This window comes from Zea mays, chromosome 6, assembly GCF_902167145.1.
Source record: "Zea mays cultivar B73 chromosome 6, Zm-B73-REFERENCE-NAM-5.0, whole genome shotgun sequence".
Classification (NCBI taxonomy): Eukaryota; Viridiplantae; Streptophyta; class Magnoliopsida; order Poales; family Poaceae; genus Zea; species Zea mays.
The window spans coordinates 123,063,709-123,077,060 of NC_050101.1; the positions used below are offsets into that span (position 1 = coordinate 123,063,709).

Below are 13,352 nucleotides of genomic sequence, written 5' to 3' on the forward strand. Positions count from 1 at the left end.
ACTAGGACATCGTATCCAACCATTTAGATAAAAGGAATGTAAAAAGAAATCCAAATTTACTTATGGTCATGTCTGATTTTGAAGTGTTTGTACAAAGATGACGTACTGCCTTACAGTATGAATAATAAACTCCCAAACAGAACTCAATAGGATATATGGATGTTATAACTACAACAACGACAAAGCCTTTTAGTCGCAAATATGTTGGAGTAGGCTATAGTTGAAACCCAAGATAACCCAAAAGTCAAGGTTCAGATACATGGATAGTTGTTTTTCATGCACTTCCATTCAAGGCTAAATCTTTGGGCATATTCCAATTTTCTATCTTTTCAAGTCTTCTTTTACTGTCTCTTCTCATGTCAACTTAGGATCCTAATACCCACTAGTGCCTCTAGAGGTCTCCATAGGACATGTCCAAATCATCTCAACCAGTATTGAACAAACTTTTCTCCATCGAAAGCCTTAACCACTAGGCTAGAGGCCCTTTCGGTTGTGACCTCATCCATCACCAAGACAAAAAGGTAAGGGTTCAAAGCTAAACCTTGATGCAGTCATATTCTAATAGGGAAGTCATCTGTCTCTCTATCATAGTATCATTTGTTCGAACACTAGTCACAACATTGTTGTACATATCCTTAACGATCCCAATGTACGTCGTTGAAACTTTATGTTTGTCCAAAGCCCAGAATGTAACATTCCTTAGTATTTTATCATAAACCCTCTCCAAGTCAATGAAAACCATGTGAAGGTCCTTCTTCTGCTCTCTATACTGCTCCATCACTTATCTTATTAAAAATGGCTTCCATGGTTGTCCTTCTGGGCATGAAACCAAATTGATTCATACGATGTTCAATAACTCTCTCCCGTAGCTTCATAGTACGTCTCATCAACTTAATTCCCTGGTAGTTAATACAATTTTGAATATCTCCCTTATTCTTTTAGATTGGTACCAATAGACTTCTCCACTCGTCAGACATCTTGTTCAACGAAAGATATAGTGGAACAACTTGGTTAGCCATACTATAATTATGTCCTCAAGGCATCTTCATGCCTCAACTGGGATACCATCAGGGCCCATCGTCTTACCCTCTTTCATCCTTTTTAGTGCATCTAACCTTAGATTCTTCGATCCTACGCACAAAGTGCCTTTTGGTGTCACCAAAAGACAGGCCCGTGCAAGAGCATGTGCAAAGTGTTCGATGGTACAAGGCCCCCAAATTCTAGGGGCCCCTAAATATTGATATTGTAACGCATATAATTATATTGTCTACACATATAATTATATTATTTAAGGCTCGCTACAATAAACAATTGATCTCTTGAGGGGATCCGTGCGTCTCACGTGTATCCTTCCTAATTCCACGAGTCCTTGATCTAATCACGAGTCGCTCATGATTTTTTGTTGGCTTGCCGATCCTGCTGTAATTTCTCATCCCCACAACGCCATCGCCGCTCAACTGTGGGAATTAGGAGGGTCGGCGCTTGATGTTGATGATAGCTAGGTAGACTAGGACAGCAGCAACACGTACACAAACTTTAGGCACGGGTCTGCACGAGACCAATCTAGCCAGCAAGGATTAGAGATCAAGGTGATTTTTTTTGCTTTGACTCACTATTATCCTTTGTTAATATGAATGCCACTACTATTGATGTTAACTCAAAAAATTCTCTTGTTGGCCATGCTAGTGATTCTTTTTAGCCCGATATATTTGACCCTAGATATTGGGGTTTCCTTGATCCTAAACAGATTGCTATTTTGGCACAAAAGGGTCCTAAAAGAGACTTACCAATTCAGAAAGATCCTAGCGACAAATATTATAGAAGGTTTTCTGGATTGTTCTATAATAGAATTCGACCAAATGGGGAACATTGTGATAGAGATTGGCTTGTCTATTCTGGGAACTCGATACAATCTTTTGCTTCGGTTGTAAATTTCATTGCTATGCAATACATTGGAACTTTATACTATTATAGTTTTTTATAGTGAGATAAGTCTCGTTGAGTTTGGTATAGGGCCCCGGAAACTCCCATCATGGCCCTACCAAAAGAGTCATCCTACCGAAAGGTGATGTCCTCATTCTCTCCATTGAACAATTTGTCAAAATACCATCACCATCGATATTTGATCTAGTCCTCCTTCACCAAGAGGTGCTCTATTTCATCATTAATGCACTTAACTTGGTTGAAATCCCTTGTCTTCCTCTCACGGGCCCTAGCCATCCTATATATATATCCTTCCTTCCTTCATACTCGAACATCGATAAAGATACTCGTACACCCTACCCATTGTCACACTTACAGCTCGTTATGTGGTCTTCTTTGCTACTTGTACTTCTATATATTGTCCACACTCCTATGATAGTGTACAAACGTCTATAGCATTATTTCTTCTCCTTAATAACCCTTTGAACTTCCTTGTTCCACCACCAAGCACGGTATGTCATAGTACAAATGTCTAAATATATGGATGTTATTGTGATACTAAATATATTTATATGTCATGAGTCTCAAAACAATGCTCGGGTAAATAAGATTAACAAGCACGGTATCTATCAATGCAACAAGGAACATAAATAGAAGCTTAATGATCGAACCAACTTACATAAACCTTCAATTCCAAATGTTAGGTTGTTTTTAGGATTCTAGTCAATCAAACTTCTTTAACTTGAGCCATCAATATAAGAAAAATACAAAGATTGACAAAAACATGGCTGATGTTACTCGATTAACCATAGAAAATAATTTCATAACATAATATTATATATACAACTTTCTTTAATTAAAATAGCACTCCCTTTGGTCAGAAATAAAATTCATTTCCATTCAGAGACATGTACTAGCTGCAGGCAAAAGTTGCATGTCAGAACGTCATCTATTTCTGGGAACTGGGAGTATAATTTTATCAAAATTGCAAATCAAAGTGTCATTTTGAAGACTGGATGTTATAAACAACATAGACTTCGAATCAGAGAGAGTAGCTCTTTAGCAATGATTATGCTCAAACAATACCAATCTTTATAACCTCAACCAACAATAACCCCCTCAAATTCTGTAGAGATTAGTTAGTTCAGTCCCATATTTCATGGTTAAGTATCCAAATTTAATACAGGGCTCAAGAATGGCAAGGATTAACTAGATTATTTTTCTATATACAATAGATGAAATACTTACAACCAATTTGGTCAAATGCAGTACTCCAATTTATCAATAAGTACTTTAACTTTACCCCTTATCTAGGTTATGGTAACTTGATTATTCTAGATAAGCATCAATGAATCTCTGAAACAAAAGTTTCTTCCACAATATCACTTCGAAAACTGGGGAATCAAAGCATTATACTAGTGTGACCAAATTAACCTGCAATGTAAAGCAGAAAGACTGTTCTACAGTGCTATGTAAACTCTATTATCTATATGTAGTTTGTTTTCATACTGTAAAATTATTAAAGCATAGGAGACACTAGCATTCACCTACCTACTAACATTCATCAAATGATGACAAAAGCAAAAGGCAATGGAAATAAGTAGAGCTTTCACATACCACATATTGGAATGCATTTTGTGAAATCTTCTCGATGAGCATTTCAACTGCTCCCATTTCCAGGAGTTCTGCTCTTGTTTTGCTGTCATGACGAGAAAAGATAGCAAGTAGCCATAGTGGAATCATGTTGCCTGAGATGACAGCAGTACAGCACAGAGTTTCACCATCACTGTTGTTTTCTTTGGAGTGTCTGGAAATTCTAATATCTGATATGCTTTCACTGCTGACATTTTCAGCTTGCGTGTTTGCCATATGGATCATACCAATTAAAGAATGAATTAGTTGAATATACAGACTTGCATCATTCAGAACCTCTATTTGCTTCTGACAATACTCTTTTGCAGCACAGACGAGAAGAGCACAACCACCAACTTTAACTTTAAGAATGTTGGAGCCAATGATGCGCCGTGTGATGGATGACATGCAACCTGGAGTTTCAGAAACCAGACCACCGACAACATCATGTAGGTCGGAACAGAGCCTTGACACAACTTCTATAGCTTTATCTTGTAAGGAGGCAGCAGCATCAGCAATACATGAAACAAGGGGAAGTATTGTGTGGGGGTTTTCTGCAAGAATTGCCCAGGGAGCCTTGGTGTGCCCACTTGACGCCTTTGATCGCGACAACAGCACCAGTGCATCAAGAACTTCTGATGTTGCAGCAGCTTCACCATTTGCAGCTTCCAAGAGCCCAGCTAGAGCAAGGACAGACCCAGAGCGGTTAACAGTATCTGAAAGTGGCTGATTAATAGTTCGGCACTGTAAAAGACGAGCTATTGCTGCGGCTGCATGAGTTCTTCCATCAATAGTTCCCTCTCTTAGTACACGTGTTACACGGAAGAGAATTTCTTCAAAAGGCACCTGGAGGGACAATTCCTGATCAAGGAAAAGATTTGCCAAAGCTCTAGTCGCTTGTTCTGCCACTTCTATAACTGAAGAATTTGCAAGTGAGACAAGTGGGTTTAAGGCATCCCGGCCAATTGCAGCAACCTCTTTATTTTCCTTGATCGAAAGAAAAACGGCAGCAAGGCAACATGAGGCCCCCGTTAGTATTTTGTTAGACTGCATATCAAGCAGCTTCATGACTGACCAAAGTGTCTTCACTGCAATATGAGTTTCTCGCAGGTCCTTGCGGCAATGAAATAGACCAGCAAGAGCAGTTGCTGATGTAGCCTGAGTCTCTTCCTTGGGTGAGCTTAGAATTTTAATCATTGTCTCAACCGCATCATTCGCTGCACTTCCCTCATGTAGAATATCATTAAGTGGTGCAACAGAAAGCAAGCTTTTCAAAGCATCCAGAACATAAACTTTTGACTCAGGCTGATCACTAGTTAAAAGAGCAGATAACTGACTGATAGTTCCAGTATCTGATTTGTGGATGAGATGATTCAGTGTTTTAGAAGCTATCTCCTTGCCATTATCACTTCCATTTTTCAGAAGCCATAGTAAAGCAGGAACAGCATCAGCACTTTGAACACATGCTCTTATGTCTTCACTGTGATTGCATAAATTGCCAAGGATGGTTGCTGAATCTTCTTTAGCTTTGGAAGATCCAGTTTCCAAAATTTGCACAAGTGGAGGTATGCCACCAGCAGCAGTGATAGCCCATTTGCTCTCATCATTCTCCTTTGAAAGAAGCGCAAGTAGAGCAACAGCACACTCCTGCTGCTGTTCTGATGAAAGACCAAGTAAAGAAATCAATAGCTGGACACCTTCACGGCCTTGCAGAGCTTGCCATAGATCACAATCCTTCTTGCAGAGAGCAAAAAGTGATTTCGTGAGGTCATCTTGTACCTCAGTAGCTGCCATGGTTATTAAACCAACAAGTAAGCGTTTTGCATCAGAATCTGCTAGTGTCTTGCAGAGAACCGGGTTACCATACAAGCTAGCCAAAGCTTCAATTATGCGCTCCTGCACAAGAAAAGGAACCTTAGGCTTAAACTGCTTCAAAAGTGTCTTCTCAATGTCAACAGGATTAGAAGCACTGATAGATTCCGCATTTGTGTCATATATCATCAAGGCTGAGGCCAATGCACCAAGAGTATCTGCAATCTGTGCAGGTGAAGAACATGACTCGAGACTCTCACCAAGGCTTGAGATTACGTAGGAAAGACCACCAGATATATTTGCTAATGCACACATTGCATTCTCTTGCAATGCTTGAGCAGATTCACCTTGCATGAACTCTTTTGATGGAGCAATAGTAGCATTTATAAGAGAAGGAATACCGTTAGAATTAGCTATCTGACGTCTGGCCTCTTTACTCTGTGCAGAAAGGAACTTGAGAGCCCCAGCAGCCTCAGCTCTAATAGAAGTCTCATTGCCAGGACCAAGTAACTTTAAGAGCTGCTTTGTTGTTTCTCCAGATAAAACTTTAGAACAAACAGAAGAGTCTTCCATCATCAAAGACCCAAGAAGATAGCAAGTGTTTGCAAGAGTATTTGTTTGTCCAGAACTAACCAGCTTTATAAGTATATCAACTCCACCACATTGCACAGTTGCTGACCAAAACCCCTCTGTATTCTTTGATAAATTCTTCAGTGCTCCAGTTAGAAGGCCATCCACCAAACTCTCATTCTTGAGACTAATTTTAAGTTGCTCCCACAGTACAGGAACAACATTTTCCGTAGAGAAAATCTTTGATCCAACATGATCCCTTATCCCACCCTGTGAAACTGCATATATGGTTTTGGCAGCTGCAGTTTGGCTTTCAGCTGACTTCGATCTGAGAAGAGCAAGCAATGGAGGTATGCAACCACCAAGTAAGACTTTCACCCTTAACTCCTCTTCCTTGCAAAGAGACCCAAGAACAGTGGCAGCCAGCATCTTAACTCCAGATGGTCCAGACCTAAGGAGAGATACAAGTATCGGAACAGCCTGTGAATGTGACCCAACAGCTCCGAATGCAGTATCACGAGTTTGAACAAGATCTAATAACTGCTTCAAAGAGCTCTCTTTCTCCTGTGAGGATGAAGAACTCTGTCGTAGTTGCTCAATACATTGAGCAACGCTTGAAAGTGTCTCCTCGTCCTCCACATTAACTCGGTTCCTGCAAATACGTACTCAATTATAAGATTCAAAATTCTTAGTATTCTACGGTTACCAACAGCTCCAATGTGGTGCATATTTGCATAAGCGTAATTTTAGCTCTAGAGAACTTTCAAAAGGGAAAAAAGTGACACTAAAAGATACACGATTGAGGTCTATCTATTACTTGAAACGTATTTTGGAAACAAACTCATAAAGGGTTGAATGATATAAATATTCATACAAAACAACCCGATCCCCATTCCAAAATGATAATTATGCTTATAGCAATTCCCACGTAGGTAATTGTGCATATAACATATTTACTTTATGTGAACATTAATAATTTAGTTATGGTTACTGGTTAGCAGAGGTAAACTTGTATTGAAACTAGAGCAACTGTACCATGAATTTTATTTCTCACTTTTTTTAAAAAAAAATCCATCAATTCTTTCCAACTAGAAACAGAATAGCCTCTAACGTTTCCTGATAGTGTTCTTAGTTGGATATTAGTATCCTATGACATCTATTGCTAGACCTTATATGCGTATAATCCCACCATTCTCTTTTCATTCTAGAATTTGGCAACTAATCTTTATAAGCCTTGGTCCAAAAAATAAACATGCATAAAATTATTAAAATAAAATGTGACGTGAAAATTGTACTAGCAGGATTTCCACTAAAGAATATTCTGATGTCAGTGTTTTTACTTATCTAGACACAACGTATATGTAGGTGCATAGCAAAAGCTAAATACCTAGAAAAGCCAAAACCACATATAATTTGGGAGGAGGGAGTATATCTTTTGCTAAACGATAGAAGAAAAAATAAGGCTATAGAAGTTAAGTTTCTACTCCAAGTAGCACATTTTGATGATGAATTGGAGCAAGTGTTGTAAGCAGGAGACAGTTATTTTCAAAACAAAATGTTTTCAAAACCAGTTATGTATCCCTTAAGGGCTTGTTCGGTTATTTTCAATCCATATGAATTGGAGGGGATTGATACGGATTAGGAGGGATTTTAACTTGCTAGGGATTGAAACCCCTCAATCCCCCTCAATCCATATGGATTGGGGTAGAACCGAACAAGCCCTAAGTGGGAAGAAGGGAAACATAAGCATTTAGGGTTTCTTACTTCGTTTTCATTTGTTGGTCAACAATAAACAGAAATTTTCTGGATCACTCTTGAAGGTTAATTGTGGCTGTATATGATACGATTGAAGAGAAAGTTATAGATGCTCATGACAAGTGAAACTGACATGTTAGAGTCTCATGTCTCTCTTAACTACGAAGAAGCATAGCAGAACTTACTTGCCCATTTTCACGATTGACATAGGAGTTTGTGGCTCTGAGTCTTGAACTTTGTCCGTGTGTCTTTCCTGTTGACGTTGCAAGCAGCATTTGTTAAAGATGTGAATCATATAACTTCTTTAATGAGTTCATATTCATCGCACAAAGCGTTGGACAATAAATTCAAGTTCCAAGGAAATGATAACACTTCAATGGTCAAATGAGAGTGCAATCTTAAAGGTTTCAAATAATAGAACCAATGCTTTATGAAATAGGTGGACTGAGCTTAAAGGATGTGTTGTTAGATTAATCCCACACAATTTTTGAATGGTAAACAAGATACAAAAGAATGAGGCAATGAGCATCTTCTAAGTGTGATGAAGAGCAGCTCAAAAGTCTGCCTCCTCAAAAACATGTGACCTAGGTGCATGTTAAACTGCTATTCATGTCTTATAACAAAAAAAAACCTTGCCACACTACCGAAAAACTAAAAGTTGGAACTTCTTTTATGGTCTCCAGATTTTTTTTTTTCCCTGGTCACTTGGATGTCTGTTTCTGGTTTATGTTATCACTTGCTTTTCCCCCAGGAATGCTCCAGGATCATAATGTCAAGCTGCTGAAAAGACACATGTTTTTTTATATGCAAAAGGAGGAATCAAGGCAGCAATGACGGCACATGACAGGACAGGGTGAGAAAAATGTTGTATTTTCAACCAAACACGCAAACCAAAATAAATATCAAATCTCGTATTCAACAGATCAAGATTACAAGGAGAGAAAAATGTTACATTTTCACCCAAACACACAGACTATCATTTAACATATGTATATACAAAGAATCATGTTCCAGTTTTGTCATCGAAAACAAGGATGGCACAAACGACATAACAGTTTCCTAGTTTGTCAAGAAAGATATTGGAACCTTAGCTAAATGGGCTTTAAAAAAACACACAGCTTCATTGAAACTCCACTTCTTATAATTTCACACACGGGGAGGACTTTTGTCCAGTGGACTGAATAGCGAATACTGATCTCGCTTTCAAAGAAAATCCAACTGCAACACTATTCACAGTTACATCCAAAATGAACGAAACGCTGCAAATGAAACAATGTCTTTCAACTGCAGGAAAACAGAATTGCAGCCGAGGAACATAGGAAAGCGGCAGGATGCCAAACGAGAAGCTTAGAGCCACGTAGGCCAAGATGAGACGAACCAGATCTGCGCTGCCATGGGCGCCACCATTGGTGCCATTGAACCGCCACGCCAACGCCGCAGCCATACTCAGATGTTAAAACTCGTCGAGCAGAGCAGAGCAGAGCAGAGTATCCACTTCGTCAGTGCCCAGTTGTCAACCTGAAACCCACTCGAGAGCAAACAACGGGCGTCAGATCCACGACGACACACGATTCAATCAACAGCGATGCATCGAACAAGCACAAATTCGTTTCGGGCATGAGCAATTAACCCCAGATCTAGACAAACACATATGCTACAGCCACCGCTACGATCAAGTGAATCGGACACTCCCGAATTGCAAAACCATCGAATCAGTTTCCACGAATAGCTGCACTAAGCGGCGATTACCCAGCTACCTGCCTACCGGGCAAGCCAGATCACGAGCCGGCGCTACCACCCACTCATTCCCGTCCACCCACCAAATCCAGCACCCAAACCAGCCGCACTGCGCTGCGGTGGCGGACGGAGTCACTACTGCCGCCACGTCGCTACGCGCGACCCAAACCCCTCCACCGACACACACACACAAAGAAAAATTACCCAGAAAACACGAGATAAATCCGGGCAACTCAAAGCAGTGAGAAAGAGATGGAGGGAGAGACCTCTCATGGAATCGGCGCGACGGGGAGTGGGGGTGGCTGCAGATCCAGCGGGGAGGGCGGCGCCCATGCACAGACAGGCAGCGCGCGTCCGTTACAGCTAGCACGGAGAAGCTGCGGGACGCGCTTCCGCTTATTTTCGATGGGGAGGAGCTCCCGGGACCGAACTCCCAAGGCCTTAGTAACTCCGGTAATTTCCGCGCGCCCCTAAGGGCTTGTTCGGTTATTCCTATCCCATGTGGATTGGATGGGATTGGAAAAAATTGTAAAAGATTTTGACTTGTTTGGGATTGAAACCCATCCAATCCCACCTAATCCACATGGATTGAGAGCAAAACGAACAAGCCCTAAAAAGGATCGGCGTTTATATATGTACAGCTCTCTCCTCTTCCCACCAACTGCCGCCGACAGTGGCAGTGAGCCGAGCCAGCCCAGCCATGGATCGGCACTTTCACAATGGAGTTCTTCAGATACTACTTATTTTGTATTGCCTAACAAAGCTTCGTCCGTAGAGAAGGCGATACTGGATATCGTGGAAGATGAGGGTGTTTTCTGCAAGGCTGTCGCGCTTTTTTGTTGTGTCGTTGAGCTTTCGCGATTGGATTAAGCAGGGGGGAATTGGATTTGTTAATTAGAAAGCACGATACGGTGGATGATGAGGAGGAGGACGGTGGTTGATGTGTGCCAGTCTGCATGGGCTGGCCGCCGCGGGCCGGAGGTTTTTTTTTTGTTGTTGTGAGCGTCTTCTTACAAGACAACAACAATAAAAAAATTCAACACATGGGAGAGGTATCTGCCAACGCCCAAATAGCTGTAAAATCAGTGACCCATGGGAGGATCCAGCAGCACCAGCAAGTTGAGTTGGGCACACTCTTTTTTGTTCATGATTCGTGGAGCATCAATCACTCTGACAGTCCGAAGCTGAAAAGCGCAGAAGATCCTTCGTCTGCTCTGCTCGGGATTCCTCTCCCGTCTCCCTTCTTTTATGCCAGGGAATTGCCTAATCAGTAGGTTTAGGGCGCTGGACCGTCGACCATGCCTCCCAGCGAAAAGACAGCACAGCCCCTGCTGGTGCTGGAGCTGGGCACTGCACTCCAGTCTCAGCTCGGCGTGGCCATGTGCACGAGGATCACTCAATTATTGTTGTTATTATTAGGCATGCAGGCCCCCAAGTTGATTAAGCTTTGTCAGGCCATCATTAATAACCCTCCCAGAGGCTTAGCTCCAAGAGAAGGAACAGTAACCCTCCCAGAGGCATGCATGCATGCAGTTATTAGATAACCTTGTCCTGGCTACTTAGCTTTCCTTTTGTCTCTCTCTCTCTCCTTCTCCTACCACGGGCGGAACGCGTGATTTGGGGTCGGAAAACCTGCAGTTCACGGCGCAGCTTTAATTTTATTGATAGTTGTTTGCGCGCGGGGTTCGGTTTTCTCCGGATGGTGATGTGGACGGCGCAGCGGCCGGTGGCGACGACGGCGCTCTCTTTGGGTGAGTGCGACGGCGCAACCGCATTACGCATAACGGGCCACGGCCAGGACGGACATGGCGCTAACTAACCCATTCTTGGAGTTGGAGGAACTAATTACTAACTGGCCCGTATTAATTTTATTAGTGCGTATGTTAGCGTGCACTTAAATTGATTTGCGTGAAGACCCAGAGATGCATGAGTGGTCGTAGTCTTCCATCTTTCGCCACGCACGGAAAGATGCACGTGGCACCGACGACGGTCACCGTATGTATGTATGTCCACCCCTACCATGGAGCCGGCGGGCCCAGAGACTGAACTGCCGCCGCAAGACCCAACGGCGACAACAACAAACAGGGTGCCGCGAGAACAAATCATGTCCTGTCGCAAATTCCACTCGACGTCTCAGCAGCTCAACGACGACCCTACCGGCCCGTGGCCCGCCGGTTGGAACGACAAGGATGTCGCACCGAACCGACCTCGAGCCTCAAAGGGGTGGTGGCATCGTCTCCGGACTCATTTGGTTCGTGCCGTCGCTCGCAGGCCAGACAGCCCCCTCCAGGCCTCCACGCATGGCATAAAATTTCCAACGGCCAAATCCGTCGAAAATAAACATTAAATTGTCTGACATATTTTATTTCCGACGGCTGCCGACTTATTTCCAACAGCAGTCGTCCCTCAGCTGTAACGGATCGAAAATAGCGGCCGTTAGAAATAAGCTATGTCTATGACCGTCGACATTTATGACATTTAACAGCCATAACGGATAGCCCCCGTCGTTATGTCCGACGTCCGACGGTTTTAATAAAATCGTCAGATATAAGATTGACTTATGTCCGACTGTCACCATTGGCCCTCGGACTTAATTCATTCTTATATCTGACGGTTTTATTAAAGCTGTCAGACATAAGACTTTCCAGAAGGACAAAAAAACAAATATTTTTTGTTCATTTCTGACATTTACAAAAAATACACAAATTTCATATACAACCACACATTTGCATTCACAATTACATTCACAAACATCAATTCACATTCTCAAACATCAACTCACATGCACAAACATATTGCAACAAATCTTTAATATTAACATATAGTTCCAACATCCGTCACATATAGTTCAACATCGTTCACATAATATCGTCATAGTTCGACATTTACATAGTCTTTGACATCAACATTGACATAGTTCCAAATCAAACACATACCTGTCACCTGTTTGGTTGTAGTTGTAGTCACTTCCTCCGGCTGAACTCTAGGTGTTGAAAATTGTCGGGTACCGTAATTAGGGGTACCCCTAACACTCCTAAACGCGACTAGAAAACATCTTCAGAGCAAACCATAAACAGCTGATAAAGTGTGGTTCAAGTCAGGGCCTCGTCTACCAAGGGACGCGACCTCATCCGAGCCCAGCCTCGGCCTCGGGCGGGAACAGTAGTCCCGGGCGGATTCACGCCTCGCCCGAGGGCCTCCTCAAGCAGTGAGCGCACCCTCGGCTCGCCTGAAGCCCAGCTTGGGCAGACTCTGTCGTACAATGACCTCAGCCGGATCGCCCTCCCAGCAGCGGCGAGCTCGACGACGGTTTCCCACCGTGGCAGAAGAGGAACACTCGGGTTTGCCCCGCCACCCTCCTCGCCGGAGGAGGAGGAGACGAGGCAACCGTGGCCATGCAGGAGGCGGCACCTCGTCGACTGTCGAGCCAGAGCGAGTCGACGACACCGGCACCCCTGCGGGGGCCATGTCGGGTGTTGTCCTCACACCTGAGACAACGACGGGTGTCGCTTCCTTGCAACGCGCCAACCCTAAGCGGACTGATGACGCCAGCACCCTCGCGAAGGACTTGCTGAGTGTTAGCCTCGTACCTGAGATAACGGTGCAGTCCGTCCCCGACGCGACTTCCCACCGTCCATCGACCAAGAGGTACCGTTCGTTTTCCACCCTGTCCCTTTTAGATTTAGCTTCGATCCACCAAGCGACCCCGCTTCGGTAAGCGCTTTCGTGAAGGCATACCCTAACCTTCCGGGGTACCAGATGTGGTCATCTTGGGACGGACTGACGACCGTCTCAACCTCCGGACTCGCGGGTTCCGAGGAAGACGGCGACTCCGACTTCGGTTGGGATTTCTTCGGACTCAGTGATCCTAGTGCCATGCGAGACTTCATGTCCGCATGTGACTACTGCCTTTCCGGCTGCTC

At 43.2% G+C, this 13,352-nt stretch overlaps 1 protein-coding gene across 8 annotated transcripts in view; it reads right to left on the reverse strand.

Annotated features, from left to right (window-relative positions):
• The window catches only part of LOC103629927 (Putative ARM repeat-containing protein containing family protein), a 36,819-nt gene extending 26,591 nt beyond the window's left edge, over positions 1-10,228 (reverse strand). Inside the window, exons 1-4 of one of the 8 annotated variants that reach the window (XM_020539455.2) lie at positions 9,696-10,228; positions 9,071-9,210; positions 7,878-7,945; positions 3,541-6,589 (exon numbers count right to left, since the gene is read on the reverse strand). In XM_020539455.2, coding sequence (XP_020395044.1) covers positions 3,541-6,589; positions 7,878-7,945; positions 9,071-9,136 — 3,183 coding nt within the window. In that variant the 5' untranslated portion in view covers positions 9,137-9,210; positions 9,696-10,228. Of the gene's footprint in view, positions 1-3,540; positions 6,590-7,701; positions 7,728-7,877; positions 7,946-9,070; positions 9,211-9,322 lie in introns of those variants that run through there. The other 7 variants (XM_035960132.1, XM_035960130.1, XM_035960131.1 and 4 more) reach the window with 7 other exon arrangements.
• Between the last annotated feature and the right edge of the window lie 3,124 nt (positions 10,229-13,352).